The sequence below is a fragment of the Rutilus rutilus genome (assembly GCF_951802725.1).
Source record: "Rutilus rutilus genome assembly, chromosome: 8".
Classification (NCBI taxonomy): Eukaryota; Metazoa; Chordata; class Actinopteri; order Cypriniformes; family Leuciscidae; genus Rutilus; species Rutilus rutilus.
In genome coordinates this window covers 5453401-5473139 of record NC_140222.1, presented here as the reverse complement: position 1 = coordinate 5473139, position 19739 = coordinate 5453401, and the positions used below count along the sequence as shown (strand labels likewise).

The 19739-nt window shown below is 40.5% G+C and overlaps 2 protein-coding genes across 2 annotated transcripts in view; both read left to right on the top strand.

Annotated features, from left to right (window-relative positions):
• LOC311294700 (major histocompatibility complex class I-related gene protein-like) overlaps positions 1-2801 on the top strand; it is a 34174-nt gene extending 31373 nt beyond the window's left edge. The window contains exons 5-6 of the mRNA XM_084415713.1: positions 2331-2477; positions 2570-2801. Coding sequence (XP_084271839.1) covers positions 2331-2477; positions 2570-2586 — 164 coding nt within the window. The 3' untranslated portion in view covers positions 2587-2801. The remainder of the gene's footprint in view (positions 1-2330; positions 2478-2569) is intronic.
• Positions 2802-13237: 10436 nt separating this feature from the next.
• Positions 13238-17424, top strand: LOC311294702 (class I histocompatibility antigen, F10 alpha chain-like). Its single transcript, XM_084415715.1, has 5 exons — positions 13238-13396; positions 13688-13954; positions 14480-14767; positions 15620-15705; positions 16596-17424. The coding sequence occupies exons 1-5, from the start codon at positions 13321-13323 to the stop codon at positions 16656-16658; spliced, it is 780 nt and encodes a 259-aa protein (XP_084271841.1). The 5' UTR covers positions 13238-13320; the 3' UTR covers positions 16659-17424.
• The last annotated feature ends 2315 nt before the right edge of the window (positions 17425-19739 follow it).

The following is a 19739-nucleotide window of genomic DNA, read 5'->3' as shown; positions in this document are numbered from 1 at the left end:
CCCACCTCAGTAAGGAGCAGCGAAGCTCTCGTCCTTCGCACCGAGGTGATGAATTTACTGATGAAAGGAGCCATAGAAACGGTCCCGCCAGCACAGAGCCAGTCAAGCTTTTACAGCCGTTACTTCCTCGTCCCCAAGAAAGATGGTGGTCTCAGACCCATCTTTGACCTCAGATGCCTGAATCGCGCCTTCATGAAATCCTCACACTTTCACGAAGTGCATGGATATTTCCTGGGGAACCCCTCTCCCCTCTGTGACAGATGTGGAATCCACATTCTGAACTATCTCGACGACTGGCTTGTTTTGGCCCAGTCGGAGGCGGAGCTAAACTCTCACAGATCCTTGCTCCTCAGCCACTTGAAGTGCCTGGGACTCAGAGCTCACTGTCCCCCAGCCAACAGATTTCATTCCTGGGAACAGTCTTCGACTCAACCCACATGTGGGCCACAGTCACGTCAGAGCGTGCTCTGACCATTCAGCAGCCTGCGGTCTCCTTCAAAATTGGAGCCTGTCCCACCGTCAGGTCTTTTCAGAGGATGCTGGGCCTCATGGCCTCAGCATCTCCAGTACTTCAGCTAGGCCCGCTGCGCATGCGGCCCATACAGTACTGGTTGAAACCTCGAGTACCAGCCTATGCCTGGCATCACGGACGCCTACGTATCAAGTAGAACCAGGCCTGTGTCTCAGCCCTGGCCCCTTGGAGGAATCCTCATTGGTTCTAGTCTGGCGTGGCGCTGGGAGCGGTCACCAGAAGGAAGGTGGTCTCGACCTACTCTTCCAACACAGGTTGGAGCCTTTGGCTCCTGGTCAAACGAGGAAAGTCGGCTACACATCAACTGCCTGGAAAAGCTGGCAGTCTGTCGAGCCTTTCAGACTTTCCTACCAGACCTGAAGGGACACCACGTCTTGGTCCAATCGGACAGCATGACAGTGGTGTCTTACATAAATCGCCAGGGCAGGCTCACCTTGAAACTTCTGTTCAAACTGGTGAAACACCTCCTTGTATGGGCACACTCTGAACCAAGGTACAGACATGTTATCTCAAAGCAACGTCCCCTCTTCGCCTCAGAAGACAACTCTCACTCCCCAACTTATTTTTCAAAGAGCAGGGATGCCCTGGCCCATGACTGGCCCAGCCTTCTCCTATACGCTTTTCCCCTGACCGCTCTGATACTGGAACTGGAACTGTAAATTTGTTTATGTACATTTCTGAAATGCATAACTGATAACATCACTCTGAATTGTAAAGTAGATGCATGCACGTTCATTAAAGCTGCTTTGAAGTGATATGTATTGTGAAAAGCGCTATACAATAAATAAAAAAAAAAACAATAAATTTGAATTGAGAGAGTCTGGACTAGCCTACTACGCTTATAGCTCCCCCACTTAGCTCTGCCTAATAATGAATCGCGCTGAAAGCAGGCAGGCACGCATCTATGCTGCTCGCGTTTACATTTGCGTGCATGGCAATGACGTAAGATGCAAGCAAACGCACCAGGGTTCGATAGAGTTAAGTTGAGTGTGAAACCAGACCAATGCTGCGGGGGGCACCAGGAACAATCGCGCTCGGGCTCGGACCGCAGCAAATGAGCCCAGTGTGAAAGCACCGTCACCTGCCTCCGCCATTTTTCATATCAAAGCAGTGAAGGCGGGGGGAGGGGGAAGAAAGAGGATAGCAGATTAACCAGCAGGGCATGCACATCACACAGACTGGTGTGTGGAGGTGAATTACAGTGAGCCGTTTGAGACGGGAGACCAAAAATAAATAGGTGGGCAATAGTAAACCGACACGTTGACTAAAAATATTGAATATTGGACCAAACGACTGCAAAGTCATCCTTAAACCAAAGCATGGCGATGTACCTAAGGTGCTCTCTACTCCGTTCAGAGCACAGGTCATCTCCCTCTCGGCACTTCCCCCGTCCGCGGATGAACGAGAGCTGCATTTACTCTGCCCTGTCAGGGCTTTGAGAATATACATAGAGCGTTCTGCCTCTTTTAGACACATGGAACAGCTTTTTGTATGCTTCAGAGGCCGCACCAAGGGGCATCCGGTCACGAAGCAGAGGATATCCAAATGGATAGTGGATGGATAGCATTCATATGCCTTTTAATTTGGACACATCACCTCAGCATTTGCCTGTGCCCATTTTGGTTTTGTCTTCACATGTAGACTGTCATTTTCCTCACAGAATTGTTGAAATTGAGCAGACATGAACTGAGGGCCACAGTCTGATCTGATGGTAAAGGTCAGACCGTGACGACTGAAAACTTTTTATATTAAAGATTATTGACTGAGCTGATCTCAGTTTGATGTTTTTATTCCTCAGACTCTGAGAACAACTGTTGTGGTCCTACTGAAGCTGTGATCCGATTGGTCCTCTCTGCTCTGGTGGGTGTGGCTACTGTCATTATTGTGGTTTATGACATCAGATCCAGAAGAGCTGAAAAAGATCAAGCACATATTCACACATCAGGTACCTAATCGATGTAATTTCTCACAAACCGATTTTTCAAATATATTTGTGAGTTTTAATAATTTATGCCTTTATATGTTTATCTTTTTCAGAAAGTATTGAAATCTAAAGCAGAACACTGAACTTCAAGTGTGTTCTTGTTCTTCTAGTGTTTGTTTGTGCTTGTGCTCTCTCTTTCAGTGTCAGATTTTTTAAAAATTACAATTTGAAAGGCTTTTTTTGTTTATATTTCTCTACTAGACACATATCAATTTACTACGACTGCTGTATATTTACTCTGTGTTTGCTTGCCTTTAGCAATAAAGCTTTCTCACTCTAAGGTTCAAGAGTCTCTCCATGTTTTCTTACATTTATTATGTCAAGCGCCCCCTGGAGGAATAGTAATTATATGTAAGCAATTAGTGTGCTGTATTGTGAATAAGACCCTCATGAATGAAGGGTGTGGTTAGACACGACTATAGCCTTTGACTATATTCACAATACAGCACGCCTCAAGTACCTTATTGCTTTTAGAAAACGGTTACCAGAAAACGGTAGTAAACGGCCTCATCTCATGGAGCTCAAATGAAAACAGCAAGACTACAGCAAGTATAATTTTTTTGAGTTTTCATTTGATTCAATAGCGTTTCCACGACTTTCCAAAATGGGAAAATATAGAGAGATTGATTACAGCAGTCAGAAGAGAGAAAGATGTCAAATTAACCGTCACTCCCTCAGAAACATCCTCGCAGCAGTGTTTACTAGCTTTTCTTTTGTAATGTAATGCCAAGGTAATATAACATAACATATATTGTTATAAATGTACATTCATACTAAATATTAAATATATAATTTTAAAATTAGATATTAAATATGAAAACTTTGTTAGATGTGCGATGTTAATAACTGTGGAAGCTGACTGTTTTGACTGTTTCTCCTCTCAACAGTCTCTCACGTGACACCTCTTAACAATGATCTTAATCTTTCACATCACCTGTTGTTTCCTGGAAAATCCCTGGCTAAGCAAAAACTGCTCTGTGGCTGCACACTTCTCTTGTTGATCTTTATAGTCACAGTCACATAGGCCTTAAAAACACATATGGCTTGTATAGTATTCAAACTACTTCTACAATTGTTTTCTATAGAATAGAGAAAATATTTTAACACTACCTCTCTATATAATGCGAGCATTCGACTGAAGAGTGCAGCATGATAGCAAGGCAAGTTACGCAGTACTCGTTCCTGTTAACCGACTGAACGTACTATAGATACGGCTCACTCGTACTGCGTCGCTAGAAACCAGTCCAATCACTCTGCTTATAATTGCGGAATGGCAATCGTTCAAAGGCCTTGGCCCAGGACGCTTGAATAAAGGCAAGGTAGGTAGGGCGAGGTAATCACCGACATTAGAGGTGAACTTGGCAACTATTTTAACTTAATAAAACCGTCTAGAAATCATGGTTAAACAACCTGTTCTGGTGAAATTGATGACTTTCCCCGCTCCCCCCAGTGTCCCCAGGTGGAAAACCAACCTTGCAACATGGGGACTAACGTCCCGGTAAGATAAAAATTGGAAGTCTCGTGAGAAGCGAGAACGAGCGCAAACACGAACTGCTTTACGGCAATTCGACATAAACACACACGCCTCCCTCAATACTAGCTATGATAACAAGCGACGATGGACCATTGGTCGTGTGTTCACTGAGTGGCGAGAGCTGGTAAAGTGAAGCATGCAAAACAGATGCTGACCTGGCGTTTCTGCTAATGCAATTGTAAGTATGTCTTTGTTTTCTGTTTATTCCTTATTCTTGTTAGTGTTTATAAATGTGTTCAATCCATGACCGTCTGTGGTAGCTGGCTGGCTAGCGAGCCAACGTGCTTGTTTTGAGTACGTAGATTGGTAGCTGTTGTATTGGGTTGCTGCTAACAGTTATCTATGTGGCAAACTTGCCAGACAACTATTGTCATATTTACATTTTACCTTGGGCCTTATAGTGCTACATAATAACCTAGGGTAATAACCCTGATCCTGGATGTGTCTCTGCATTCGTGTTTTAGCCTAGGTCAAAAATACGTGTCTCCTAACTAGACTAACTCGAAGCGAAGCATCAGATTTTGTAATGGATTAGCACTAGTCCTCAATGTCTGTTCAGTTTTACATTGTGTAGAAAATTTACACATTGTGTAAAGGTGATGCCTGACCTCTCGATTTTGTTGTGGCTACAAGCGCTGGCAAGCGACAACGTCCATGCCACGCAAGGGCCAGTCCAGACCACCACAACCAGTAGTGTCGAGTATCGGCAAGGAGTCGGATTGTGACCTGTACGTTTTTTCGCCCAAAGCACTACTATTTCAGACATCGTCGATATTGCAGAAACTTATTGATGGTTTGTTCATCTTTTCAATCAGAGAAATGAATGCCCATGAGCTTGGTGTTCAACCACTGGTTAGAGAGGGAGAAATTGAGGTTTTGGAATCCAGGTGAGCTTGCTCATTCTGTGTTGTACTGTATTTGTATTTGATTTGGGTTGATATGTATCTTTTCTGTTTACTATCCACCTGTTTATTTAGTTGGTCATGTGTTTATTGTTATGCTTGCAGCATGCACTCCCTGGATATTAGTAAACACGAAAACCAAGATTCACCAGATGAAGAGGCGGTGAATGATTTGAGGAATACGTAGCAAGTAATGTACATTGTGTTTCATTTAGATCCACTGATTTATACAACCATTCTAAGGTGTTTATACATGTTTAATTCACAGCATTGTCATGGATGATTTTTGGGCTCACCCAAGTAATTTGGGCTTGGAAGATGGGGACAGCTCCGATGAGGATTTTGTCCCATTTCTTCATTTGAGATAAAATGTCCTTGTTGGTAGTAAACTAGATGGTGGCCTGCTCGTACCAGTGATTAAACTGATTATGTAATAGTTATTAGGAATTTGATGTGGTGATCAATGCATACATATTTTGTCTCTTCACAAAGAACTGTTGGTGCCAAAACAGACAAGCTTCCTGAAATCAGTGTGGATGAAGCAGTGTTTGATTTTGGAGTATCTGATAGTCCTGTAGAGGCATCAGAATCAGAATCTGTTCTGGACCAGCAGAGAGTAACTACAGAGGAAGACCTGGTTGGTAAATGCGCCAACATTACCTACAATGATAATCTCCTTCAACCCGCTCGGCACCTGAAACTACCCATCAAGAAGTGCAAACACATGGACAGACTGTCTGGTGTTCCATGTCCTGGTGTTCCACCATTTCAGGTGACCCTGAAACCTTGGGGGACTGGAGCAGTTTTGGAATGGGTAAGATGGTGGTGGACAATGTGAATGTACATGTAATTTAGATCCCAACTTCACATCAAAAGGCATTGGGGAGGATGACTTTCAGGGTCTGCTGATTGTAGCCATTAAATGTGTGAAGGCTTGCATAGACACAGCACATTTGGTCGCACATTTTTTTCCCCATTACATTAGCTATACCCCTTTGGACACAGCCAGTGGAAGTGGAACTCACAGCCAATGTTAAAGTTTGACATGCAGGGTGGTGACTTCATGCTGTCCACAAATATACTCCTGTCTGGCAACAACTACAGAAAAGTAGCTTTGCTTTTCAAGTTCATGGCCATGGGGATGGTTACAGAATCAACATACTACCGTATCCAAGATGCATACTGCATAGAGCATGTCCAAGAATTCTGGGACAACATCAATGCCAAAGTCATGGAGCGTATGCGCCAAAAGGACCATATTGTAGTCCTAGGTGAGGCATACTTTTGTGTCTTCATCAACATCAATTACTTAGAAATCTATGCTTAGCCAAGACTTATATTCAATCTGAGACCTTCTAGATTCTAACACCTTTTGTTCAATTGGCTGTAGGAGATGGCCAAATGGACTCTCCTGGTAAGTTCTGAGTGCATACGTTTATTTTGTGTGATAAACATAGTTCATATGCTGACAACTGTGCTTATGCTTCAGGACACTGTGCTCAGTATTGCACATATACAACAATTGAGCAAGACTCTAGAGATATCGTCCACATCGTTTCTGTTGACAAAAGGGAGAGTAGTCGCAACTCGGTGATCATGGAGAAGGAGTGCTTCATTCCCCACCATGGATGCTCTGCTCCCAAATGTCACAATAAAAGAAGTGGTTACTGATCACAGATCACCGCATTACTGAGTAAGCAGAACTTATGTGTTGTATTATTTGAAGTCTTGACTTTCATATCGTAGTTGTGTCAATTTTTTTTGTTATTCACAGATCCTGAACGTGGACGATATAAAGCATGGGGTTTACAGCATTCACTTGACATTTGGCATGCTGCTAAAAGTCTTAGCAAAAGGCTCCGAAAGGTATGTTTCCATCCACACTATCATACTGCCAGGAGACTCTCAACAATTCCATATGGACCAACGTTTTACCTGTAACATCATGGCAAAAGCAGAGTTTGTTTATAGCTGGATTTTGACACTGCTATTGATGTGCATGGATGCTCAGGCTGGAGCAGTGAAAGGGCAAATTCAGGTCTGGACCCGGGACATTGTCAACCACTTTTGGTACTGCAGCAAACAGGCCTCCACAGAGGAGCAATTCAAGGTATGTTTGAGAGTAGAGTTTTTTTAGTGTAAAAAAAAAAGAAAGTTTGTGGCAGATTGGTTTTTAGTTGTATGTATTGTACTTTTTCTTGCAGTTGATGTGGGTTGGTGTGATGCATCATGTCCGCAACGAACATTTCTGGCCAACCGGTTGCTGTCAGGCAGCCAAAACAAGCCTTGGATGGAGCAAGGTGACCATATAAGAAATAGACCTGTAAAAATGAATTCCCTACATGACTGCACTCATTTCACTCATAATATGATGCGTTTACAGGTTCAGCAGCCCACCAGGCCCTGGCTGCAATTGTATTCGATAAGAGATGGCTGAACCAGGTGAAAAAGTTCCTAAACTTCAGGTAATCATCTGCTCTCACTTTAACATTTCCAATGTTTTTAATTGTGCACTCAAGCAATAGTCATTTATTTCCTTATCAAATGAGATATTTGACATACTGAGCTGAGGTCCTTATTTCATTTGGACATAAGGAAAGGGTCACAGTAGATTTGTAAACGTGTGGTGAGAGCTGAGATAATCTAACTTCAATTATTCTGCCCCAAACACACTTTACAGGACGACGTCGGATTTGGAGAGCTTCCAAAATCATATTCTGCTCTACGCATCTAAGCGCATGTCGTACACCCCATTTGTCTACAAGACCAGGACACTGCTGGCTGCGATTGATTATAATCTGCACAATCAACGCATGCCAGCTCGAAACAAGGATGGCCACAAAATGTAGGTACTTACTATAATAATATGTTTTTTTTTTAAAATACACCTTGCCATGTTATATATATTTTTGTTCAAACTTTTGTGACTTTTGTGACTCAGCATATTACAAACTGCCCTTCAGGTACAAAAGAAAATTGATTGATCGTACAATAAAAAATCCAAAAACGGGGCTGTGTATACAGTCAAGGAGAAAAGGAATACAAGTACATCCCTGACCTCCAGAAGGCCATTCTTGGTAGGAGGCTGAAGAGTGGGACCGGCCTTCCTCGCAAGACCACTCTAAGGGCAGACGATCCAAGGCGACTTGGTTTGCTTTCCTCTGCACAGCCACCACCACCCACATCAGAGCTCATCCAAAAACATGTGTCACGAGGGGACACTGCACCCACAAGAGGACTGACACTATTTCCTCTTACAATTTTCAAAGTGTAAATAGTTTCAATTATGGACTTTTTTTTTTTTTTTTTTTTTTTTTTATTCTACAAATAAACACATTCAACGAAAAAACTGTCTCTATTCAAATGTACAATAAAATATTGTAAGTTTGAAATAACTATTTACAATAAAAGATGTTCAATTCAGCAAATTCAAACATGACATGTCACCCTAAATCCCATGTACTGACCCCTTGGTCTCTAATTTTCCAGATGCAACAGCTTGGGATGACCACCCTGTTCCCTATTCCAAGGCGGCCATGCTGCCCCAGCACAAACTGGCGGTAGGCTGAATGTCTATACTGTCGCTGCTCCTCCCCTGGCTCCTGGTGATCATTTATGGCAAAAATGTAATTCCAAGCTCCACGGGCCAGGCGCAACACCCCCTCGTCTAATATATAGTACGCCATGTATGCCATGTTACTGATGCAGTGCTCTGGTGTTTGGCAACAGCAGACCCTCTCGATGTCTGTTGCCATATCCCGACAATGGCCACACACGCACCAGTGAAGTCCTTCTGGGTCAGGGTCTGGTTGTTGTGTTACCTCCATTAGGGACAAGATGTCAAACATCAACCCAGGTAGTCTAGTGAGTACTTTCTCAAGGAGTACATCCTTCTGGCCAGGCTCCAGAGAATGAATTTTCTCCTACAACACATTATTTGTTTTATTAGATACATATATCTTCAGACAAAAACTAACTGTAAGATTAATGTTGTCTGATCACAAACAAACCTTTGTCTCATCTGTCCGTTTGTACTGCAGTTCCATCAGCCTGCTCTGGACATCAGGTTCGAGGTCCTTGGGTCTTGTGCCGCTCCTTGGTGCCCTCAGCCTTAGAGGTTTAGCTTTAGCACTTCTGGTTCCTATCGCCTGAGGGGTGAATTCTGACGAGGCCGAATTCGAAGTTGAATCCTGTAATATTATCATTAAATGAATCATTGTGTAGTCTACCGTCAGGAGCTAATTTATTAGGCTAACGTTTGATGTTGTAGTAAAGGAAAATGAATGGGCGTAAATTGTTTATACTTAGGTCGAATAACTCCTTTATGATCTACAATTGTTCAATAATAACAGGTAAAACACAGTCATTGTAAACTATAATTTATCTCGTCTACATTATAAAAGAATGCAATGTGAGTTTTGTCTGCACGATGATAAGCTAAACTTGGCAATCACAGTCCCATTGGGGGTAGGTTAGGCTATAACTAAGATAATTTATAAGCGGTAATATTTGCTAGCTTCATCCACCCACCCCCTGTTACGGTTTATGGTTGATAACAGAATACAAAATGTACATGTGAATGTTCTATGATCATGTGTGTGATGTATTACCCACCTCGGTAGACATAGCTCCACACGATAAAGTTGGCCGGCTCAAGATCGGTCATGAAGTCGATTCCCAGGTGGGACCATGGGCGATGAGGAATTGGCAGTGGAACCAGTTTGCCTGCTGGCAGTCGATGGGGAGTGTTGGTGATGGAGAACTTTGATCACAGGCGTTAGGCAGGCTAGGCGACAGGATCTGCCCCACTGAAGAATCTCACCAGTATTCCAGTTGATCAGCGGTTCGTGTTGGAGCATCCACGGGCGTCCCAGGATGATGTCCACGGTGGATCCTTCCAACACCAAGAACGAGATGTCCTCGGAATGTAGGCAGCCGATGCGGAGCATCATGGTGGGGAGAAGTGACAGATACGACCACAACCCAGCGGCTTACCCTGGATGGTGTGAATCTCTAGGTTCTGCGGACAGCGTTTTCTCTTGACATTGAGCCTTTGTAGGAGGTTGTGGGAGATGAAGTTACTCGCTGAGCCGGAATCGATGAGAGCTTGTGCTGGAACAGTTGAAAGGGACGTTACAAGGGTTACTGTGGTATGGGTCAGAGATGCAATTTTCTGAGAAAGTTGGATGGTACTCACCGCTGGGCATGGAGGTCGAAAGGGACAGTTGGAAATGATATGTCCTTCTCCCCCACAGTACAAACATAGATAATTTAACCACCTCCTTTGACGCTCCGCCGGTGTAAGATGGTAAGTATCTACCTGCATGGGTTCTGGTGTTGGAAGGGCGGCAGATGGTACCTGAGGCGGAGGATGCAAAGCGGGTTGGAATGATGAGCAAGCAGTAAGTCGTTGGGCAACTCGGATAGATTTCTGGATGAAGTTCTCTAATCCCATATTATCATCGTGAACAACCATTAGTTGACGAATCTCAGGATCTAAACCTTGACGATAGGCTGTGAGAAGAGCCGTTTCATTCCATCCACTTGCCACTGCGAGTGTACGGAAGTGCAAGGTGTAGGAACCCACCGATTGTTTACCTTGTCGAAGGTCAAAAAGTTGATCATGGACGGATCGAGTGGACGATGAAGCCTTTTTTTTAAATGTCTTAGAAATGCAGACATTGGCTTAGTAACGGGAATTTCAGCTTGCCATAGCGCTTGAGTCCACTGAAGAGCACGACCGGAGAGGAGTGAGATCACAAACGGTATGCACGCTCGATCAGTGGTGTAAAGATGAGGTTGCATCTCAGAGTTTTTTATTTTTATTTATTTAACCTTTATTTAACCAGATGATCTCATTGAGATTTAAAACCTCTTTTTCAAGAGAGACCTGGCCAAAATGGCAGCATATTAACAGTGCATAGTTACAAATATGATCACCAAGCATACGCACAACAACAAGAAACATTTAAACAAGATCCTCAAGATACAACAAACAACATAAGACTACTTAAAAGTAAGAACGATTTAAAAGGTTTAAAACGATTTAGTTATTTTAAAAACAGTGACAACAATTTTTGGCATCTATTTCCAAAACTTTCATGCATTGTTTAAATTCACCAAAAGAAATCAGAGTTCGCAATTGCAAATCAGTGTGTAGTGTGTTCCAGGTGGCCGGGGCTGCATAACTAAAAGCCTTCTTACCAAGCTCTGTACGAACCGTAGGTACAGATAACAAGTACAGGTTACCAGAGCGTAAATTATAAGAACTGATATTACGTGACATATAGGAGCAAAGATAAGATGGAAGCATATCCAGCATAGACTTATAAATAAAAATAAGCCAATGTATATGCCTCCTCACTGACAATGAGGGCCAGTTTGTCATTTTGTACAAGGCACAATGATGTACTGATGCCTTACATCCAGTCACAAATCTTAATGCATTATGGTAGACAGTATCCAACAAAGACAAACATCAATCAGGCGCATTTCTATAGAGCAAATCACCGTAATCGAGTGCAGTGAGAAAGGTGGCAGCAACCAATCTCCTCCTGGTTTTCCAAGAAAAACAGGCTTTGTTTCTAAAATAAAATCCTATTTTTAAGTGTAGGATGCACTGAAGAATAAACCCGCTGCAATCCTCCGCCTCGCCGCAGTATGTTGCTGGTCGGGCCATGGGACTGGCAGAGGCAGCAGGTGAAGAAGTGGTGGGTGGTGGAGGAAGTGACTGACGAACTGCGTTCACCAATTCAGCGAATGGATCTGTGACAGCAGTGCTCGTGCTCTGCATGTTGTTGGTCTGGTCTTCTATTTCACTTTACGCCCAAACCACACCTATGAGTAATGAAGCTACTTCAGACCAACCCATTTTAGATTTGCGTCGGGCGCAAGAGTCATTTATCCCGCCGGTATAATAGCAACAACGCCTGAGATCCGCCCACAAAGTTACTTGCGTTTCGCGTTTGATACTTGCGTTTCAGATCGTTAAAATAGGGCCCTATGAAGGATCGCCATCAAGTGGAAAGCAGATCAAGCTTGACGAGCCACAGAGTAGGCTCTGGCTGCTAAGGCAGATGTGGCCCTGCAAGGTTTAGCGTGGTGAACAAGGCAGAGAGACAATGGCCTCCTCCAGGAATTCCTGTAGCCCTTTTTTCTCTGCGGCGTCAACAGTGGTGAGGGCAGGCAAAGCAAAAGAGTTGACACAGGCCAAGTGGGCGGGAGCGCCATGACTTTTCAGGAAAGAATGGAGCAGTTCTGCAGGAACCGCTCATCAAGGCGGCTGTGGGCAGGCTCTTACGGGGCCACTACAAGCCAAGCTCTTCATCAGTCTTGGTCAGGAAACTGATAAGTTTGGCGTCCAGACCAGGCCTGACATCAACTGGCTCCTTAGGCGGCAGGGGGCAGAGTCCTCTATGGAGTTCGACCACTCCTCCGCATCATAAGTTGCCAATGACATGGTGAATGTCATTAGTGAATTCCTCCTCAGAAACCTGGGAAATAGACCAAACCGCTCACACCAGATGTGGGTGCTGGTCTTCGCAGGAGAAGGAATCCCCTTGTGAAGAGTGGGAAGAGTGATGTACACGGGTGTGGCGAGCAGGACGAGACGCTCACACAACGAGAGCAATTTGTCTCGATGAGCGCGGCTTCAGCGTGGGCACAGTCCAGGCAGGTAATGCACTCACGGTGCTCATCCGAGGAGTGCGTGAGAGCCCTGCATGTGCCACCTTCATGGCCTGGCGAGCTGAAGGCTGCATGAGACAAATACATATAATTGGAAAATACTGAAACCATTTCTGAAACAAAAATACTGAGAAAAAATTTCAGTGCAGCTTCAACAAATCAAAATCCTGCTTTTCAGTTCAAGAACAAGTTCTATTATCCTGGATATTATACAAGATGTTTGAGAAAATATTACATATCAGATTTGAAAACTCTTAGTTTTTATAGTAGAGGTATGGCATAAATGTCAGGCTGCATTACATAATTTCCCCACTATTTGATTGGTTCTTCATATGCAAACCCCTCTGTTACTAGGTAAAGCAAACTCTGATCTTGTGGTGACTTCATCTGTTAATCACAAGATTCTAACAGACCATCTAGTTTCATTTCCCCAAACTGTGTTATTTTTACACACATACGCACATAGTCAAAGACACAAGTTTTCCATTGGTTTCGTACAGTACATCCTGTTCCCAAACTCTTTAGCCTTTGCCACATATGAATCAACAGGAAATGACGGGTACAGAACTGACGTCAGCAACTCTAGAGAAACGGTCTCAATGCGGAAGGGTGGAACCTTTCACTCACAGGTTGTCGTAACCCGCTCAGTAAAGTTTCTCTTCGACTACTACACTTAACAATTATGTCTCAAATACATGGATTTTCGTCAGCAATGAAGTTCATAATTTTCTTCATCTATATACCTTTGGTTTACTCAGGTGAGATTAATTTTCAGGTCGTTTAAACAATGAATTATCTGTCAGCAAGGCGTTCAGCTACTTCCGTGTGTTGAATGGACACACAATCATGAGATGTTTGTAATAGAATTGATTAAAATATCAAAGAATAAAGAAAGTAAGTTAAGAATTTCAGGGGGATTGGTGTCTCAGATTAATGTAATATTCATTTGGATAATGGTATTTTATAGTTATTTGATTTGACATTATGAGATTCTTAACCATGTTTGAGAGCTTTATGTCTTTGTGTTGTTTTGTTCAATGTTTGTTCAGAGATACACAGGTTTATGACCACATACACTGGACTAAATGAACAGACGGCTCCAGGAATCCAAGAGTTTTTAGCTGTAACTTTCCTGGATGGACAACAGATCGATTATTATGACAGTAACATAAAGAAGATGATTCCCAAACAGGACTGGATGGAGGAGTTTACATCTACAGAACTGTGGAAGGAATACATTGAGATCAGAGAAAAACAACAGCAGATCTACAAACACAACATTCCTGATATAATGGAGCGATTCAACCAGTCAGGTGGTGAGTTAAAATGCTTTTATACTACATTTTTAAATGTCAAACGATTACCTTGTGCATAGGGCTGGGAGGTATCAAGATATATTTGGTTACCACAATATAAAACGATATACAGTTATATATTTATATATTTATTTATTTATATATATATATATATATTATATTTATATATTTTTATATTTATATATATATATATCCTATATATATATAAGCTCAATATATCCTGAAGCCAGATGCGCGAATTTGGGACGCGTTTGATGTTAAAAAGTGTCATTAAGCACAATAAGTTTTGTTTCATTCATATTTTAGTTATATTATATTTGGCATAGTTTTTGTAATTTGCTTCTTTTTTCTTATATTTATTAACAGAAATGATATCAAATAACACAAAATAAATATATTGTGTTCTTTATTGTTATTGTAAAAATAACATTTCTCATATCGTGAAATAAGAATTTGGTCATATCGCCCATCCCTACTTGTGCATTAAACAAAAAGTTGTACCTTCTCCCTTTTTTTCCTCTTCAGGAGTTCATATGTATCAGAGGATCTCTGGATGTGATTATGATGATGAGACTGAAGTACCAGAAGTACCGTTTGATCGGTACATTTATGATGGACAGGAATTCATCACGCTGGATGTGAGGGAGTGCAGATACACTGCACATGTACCACAGGCAATACCCACAGTGGAGAAGTGGAATAATGCCAATGCAGAAAAAAATCCTACAGTGCTGAAACGATTCTACGATTATGAGTGCGTTTACTGGCTGAAGGAGTTCTTGGCGTTAAGGAAAGCGGATTTCGAGAGAAGAGGTACCTTGTTATTGAGAACTTCACTTTGTTAAAAAATTTTATTTTTTATTAAAATGTCATTGGTGTTTCTCTTTTCTCATGCATTGCTTCATTAAAACAATTTTTTTTTTAAACTAAGTTAATCATATAAATGTAACTATCTGTAACCATCTATTTATGTTTTTATATTTCTTTTTTATATATACTTTAATGTTTATCCTATCTTTACCACATTTGGCTAATAGGATTGTAAGGTTAATTTAACAATTTGAAAGGGATAGTTCAGCCAAAAATGAAGAAGATTCTTGCAGTCAGTCTTCAGACGCAAAATCAAACCGTTACTATTAGGACCAGCCATCCAGTGTTGTTTAGTATTATTTATATACTATTATAGTTTTGTATTAATATTTTGAAATCGATTTTTTTTTTTCATATTCATTATTTATTTATTTATTTTGTAATTTTGTTATTTAGCTTTGTCATTTTTGTTCGTTTTTTTTATAAGTACTATTTAGGTTTTATTAAATTTTAGTTTGTTTGTAGTTTATTTATTTATTTTATATTACAATACTTTGACTTAAACCCATTTCAGGTATTTTCCATGGAAACATTTGTTTAGTGTAATTTTCGTTTTTCATCTAATATTTATATTTGATTTGATTTTAGCTGTATTTCAATTAACATTTTTTTTTTTTTGTATATGGTAATAACCTAACTATACAGTAACCTAACTGGACCTAACTAATGACTTGTTATTTTTTAGTATTGATTATTATTTATTTCATCAGTTAGTTGTTTCAGACTTTTATTGCGGTTTCAATATATTATAGTATTTTCAAGTGTTGTTTGTTTGTTTGTTTGTTTATTTTTTAGAAACTTCAAAGGCAAACTTTTCAACTTTTTTGATGTGTGTGATGGGAGGAGCCATAGTCCTGGTTATTGGTACTGTTTTCATGAAAGTAAGTCTATGTTTACATGTCTTTTTTCTGCTCTTATTTCTCAGTCCAGTGGTTTCATCAGCTGTAGGATGATGGGAATGTCCTCAGCAATCACACAAACATTCAAAAGTTTGGATTTACACAGACATTTCAATGCGTTTGATAGAAATTCCATTAAGTTGGAATTAAACTAAGCTAATGTCTCACTAAAGTTGAGAATCACTTAATTATTGTTTTTAAACTGCACAGCCTCATCTTCAAAAGTCATTTCAGTCAAATTTACATGTGATACACTTTTGAATGTTAGTGTAAAGTGTTTGCACATAACGGAAACATAACAACGTCTCTTGTCAAAAACCCTGCATCTTTTTGCTTTTTAAAGGATTGTTTTCGCTATAATGTATTGATTTAAATGATTAATCATTAATTAATTCCATTAATTTTTTGATTATTTAATTAATAATCACCCCTGGGGAGGCACACCCCACACTTTGTAAACCACTGGACTAGTCTAAATAAAAAAAAGAGTCTCATCTAACCATATCATTTTGTCAATTGTAATAAATGGGTCAAATCTGATGAAGATTTCATTTGGATTCAAAAAGTTTTCTGTAACTATAAAAAATAATTTATTATTTGGTTCTTGTTTTCATTTGATGCTATACTGACAACAATTAATAAAGTTGAATTTAAGTTTTAAAAGCTATATTTACAAAACCAGTCAAAGCCAAATGTTTATCTTTAAGCACATTTTAGAGAAATACCTTTGCAGAATTTGCTGTTTTTACAATTGCAGTGTGTAAGTGCAAAAATGTGGGATTTGGAATTGGTCACATGCTGTTTCAGTGGTCATACAAATTGTGTAATTAAAATAGCCTTATTTAACTAATATTTATGACATAACTTTGCAGAAACGAAACAATGGATATAAGCGGGTATCTAGTCAAGAAGAGACCTCCGACAAAAAAAAATGAAGAGTTTCCTCCAGTCGTCTGCACTCTCTCCAGATTTCAGCCCGGATGGGAATCTTCAGGATGTGGGAGATCAGATATTTCCAGCATGCTTGTGGGACACGCTTCAGTGTTGATTCATTTTAGCATTTGTTGAAATTTTAAATGATAATGATTTAAATGATAAATGATTTACGGTTTATTTATTTTCAAGTTGTAAGTTCACTGATTAGTAATAGTTTGACAGCTTTTGTGCGTTTCAAATGGAACAAAATAAACACTGAAACATTTCAGAAAATGTTCAGTTCTTTTTTTTTTTTAAATAAAAATTGTAGGTAAGAAAATATAAAGATGAAAATAGTAAAAGTTTGTAAAGTATGTGTAAAAATTGAGAAATACTCTTGAAATTGTAATATTTTCATTTCTATTTTTAAATACTAGTTAATATCTTGCATTTGAATGCAAAATTGCAAAAGTATTTTATTTAGGAAATATTTATTTATTTTATTGCTTTATATCTCACAATGTAGACGTTTTGTCTCAGTATCCCGAGAAAAAAAAAAGAAACATGAATTTATATTTGTAAACACTAATATACACAAGTTTCGTACAGGCTCATATCTTCATTTGTTTGCTGCTAATTCACTGATTTTCTCATTATGTAAATTGCCATTTAAGTTAGTTTCTACAAGTATGTGTTCTCGTATATGTGACTTCTTTATTATCAGTCTTATCTTTTGACTGGAACTGTTGTCCACACCAATAAATGCGTTATGTCTTTTCAGAATGCACCACGGCACGAATGTATTATTCAGATTACCGTTTATGAGTTTATATTGTTATTTATACTGGAATGACCAGTCCAGAGTCTTTTTCATGAACTTAAAGTTGTATCAATCACAAATATGTTAGTACAGTTTTATTGTTGATAATCTCAGATCAATTGCTGCATTTGCCTTTTACCCAGAAGACTTTTAAACATCAAACGTTTAACATGATGTATGATGACAGTTTTCATTTTTGGGTGCACTGTACCTTTAAATAATACACCACACCACGTGATGCATTTGATATCACCTTATTTTTCACAAGTTCCAACCAGCCCTTTCGTAACTTTCTTGACCATAACCGAGTCAGACTAACACCACAAGTTTGCCATCTCTTCATTCAACCCGGAAGAATTGTTCAACAGCTAAGGCATTGTTGATAGTTTAGCTCCAACCAGCTCCAACTCACACCTGCAAGGAAGTTTCTAGTAATCCTGAAGACCTTGATTAGCTGGATCAGGTGTGTTTGATTAGGGTTGGAGCAAAACTGTGCAGAGCTGTGGCCCTCCAGGAACTGAGTTTGAGATCTGCCATGCTTGTTTGTCGTCTTTTTTCTCTCTCGCACCTTTTCGAGTTCATCAAACAACTGTGGTGAATAGGATCAGTCAACAAACACAGTGAGTCATGTATTCTCCTGTTATTGTCACTTGCACTGCGTGTCACATGTATAGTATAGCCTTCTCTGTCAGCGCCGAGTGCTTTACATATGATACATGTATTTATTATTATTATTATTATTATTATTATTATTATAAATGCAGGGAGATAGTCAGGCTGTCTGAGAAGATTTCAGAACTTGAGACACGCATCCAAACTTTAATCGAGGATAGTAAGAGTGCAAGGGCTTTCGATACTGCTTTGGATGTGACTAGCTTAGTGAACTCTGTACATTGTTCGGTTCCGGCTGTAGAGCCCGTGCAGATGGGCAACTGGGTGACCATGAGATGCTGTAGTCGCGGGACAAAACACAGCTCTTCCATTCTGATTACCATAACAAATAGATTCTCCCCACTCAGTAAAACACCCACTGAGAATCCTGTTGATTGTGCCCTAGTAATTGGTGATTCGATCACACGGAACGTGAAAATAGAGACACCAGCTACCATAGTCACATGTTTGCCGGGAGCCAGAGCGCCTGACATCAAAGCAAAATTTAAAAGTGCTTCTTAGTAAATTTTCTAAGATTATTATTCATGTCGGCACTAATGATGTTCAACTTCGCCAGTCGGGGATCAATAAAATTAACATTAAAGATGTGTGTGAACTACATGTGCAAGTACGATGTCAGGCACTGTAATTTGCTCTGGTCACCTTCCTGTTCGCAGGAGTGATGAGATAGTTATTAGATTGTCCTCACTCAATGTCTGGTTGTCTAAGTGGTGTCCGCACAATAATATAAGGTTCATAGACAATTGGAAAAGTTTTTGACCTGACCTGACCTGTGGAAAAGAGAAGTATTCATTCCTCCTGGGATGGTGCTGCTCTTCTCTCTAGTAATATGGCACATAGGGCCCTATTTTAACGATCTGAAACGCAAGTATCAAACGCGAAACGCAAGTAACTTTGTGGGCGGATCTCGGGCGCTGTTGCTATTATACCGGCGGGATAAATGACTCTTGCACCCGACGCAAATCTAAAATGGGTTGGTCTGAAGTAGCTTCATTACTCATAGGTGTGGTTTGGGCGTAACGTGAAATAAACCAATCAGAGCGACATCTCACATTCCCTTTAAGAGCAGGTGCGCTTGTTCCATGGCGGATTGCTATTATAACGGCGGATTTGCCAGGAGCGGTTCACAGCCGAGGAGACCGACGTTCTCGTCAGGGCCGTAAAACACAGAGAAGTGACATTGGGGATGGAGAAACACACCCAAATTAGCTTTGGTTAAACAGGCGTATAAAAATTTGGGTAAATGTGTACGCTAGATTTATGGATATTTTTTCACATCTTCATGGACACAACAATGATTTCCCTCGTTTGTTAATATTTTTCCTTGTAATAATGTATGTTTTTTTTAAACATGGGAACTGCTGTGTCTGTGTGTAGATGAGATAAGCAAAGTGTGTGCGCGTTGTGCACACGCTACATTGATTATGTCCAAGCATGCGCCCTTAAAATAGCATTTGAATAACATGCGCAACGCACCACTGACTTTAGACTAGGTTTTTCCTGGTCAGTGGCGGACAGCTAGTGGGTAAAAGCTAAACTTCTGTATTGAGACTGTTTATCTAGAGCATCAGTGACGTCAGTTCCTACTTTAGTAACCACTTCTTCCTGT

What these genes read in the sequence shown, in the direction of transcription:
- LOC311294702 (XM_084415715.1), top strand. Translation starts at nt 13,321, where the DNA reads ATGTCTCAAATACATGGATTTTCGTCAGCAATGAAGTTCATAATTTTC. An exon ending in TATACCTTTGGTTTACTCAG is followed by an intron (nt 13,397 to 13,687) that starts GTGAGATTAATT and finishes ATGTTTGTTCAG; the next exon opens with AGATACACAGGTTTATGACC. An exon ending in AGCGGATTTCGAGAGAAGAG is followed by an intron (nt 14,768 to 15,619) that starts GTACCTTGTTAT and finishes TTTATTTTTTAG; the next exon opens with AAACTTCAAAGGCAAACTTT.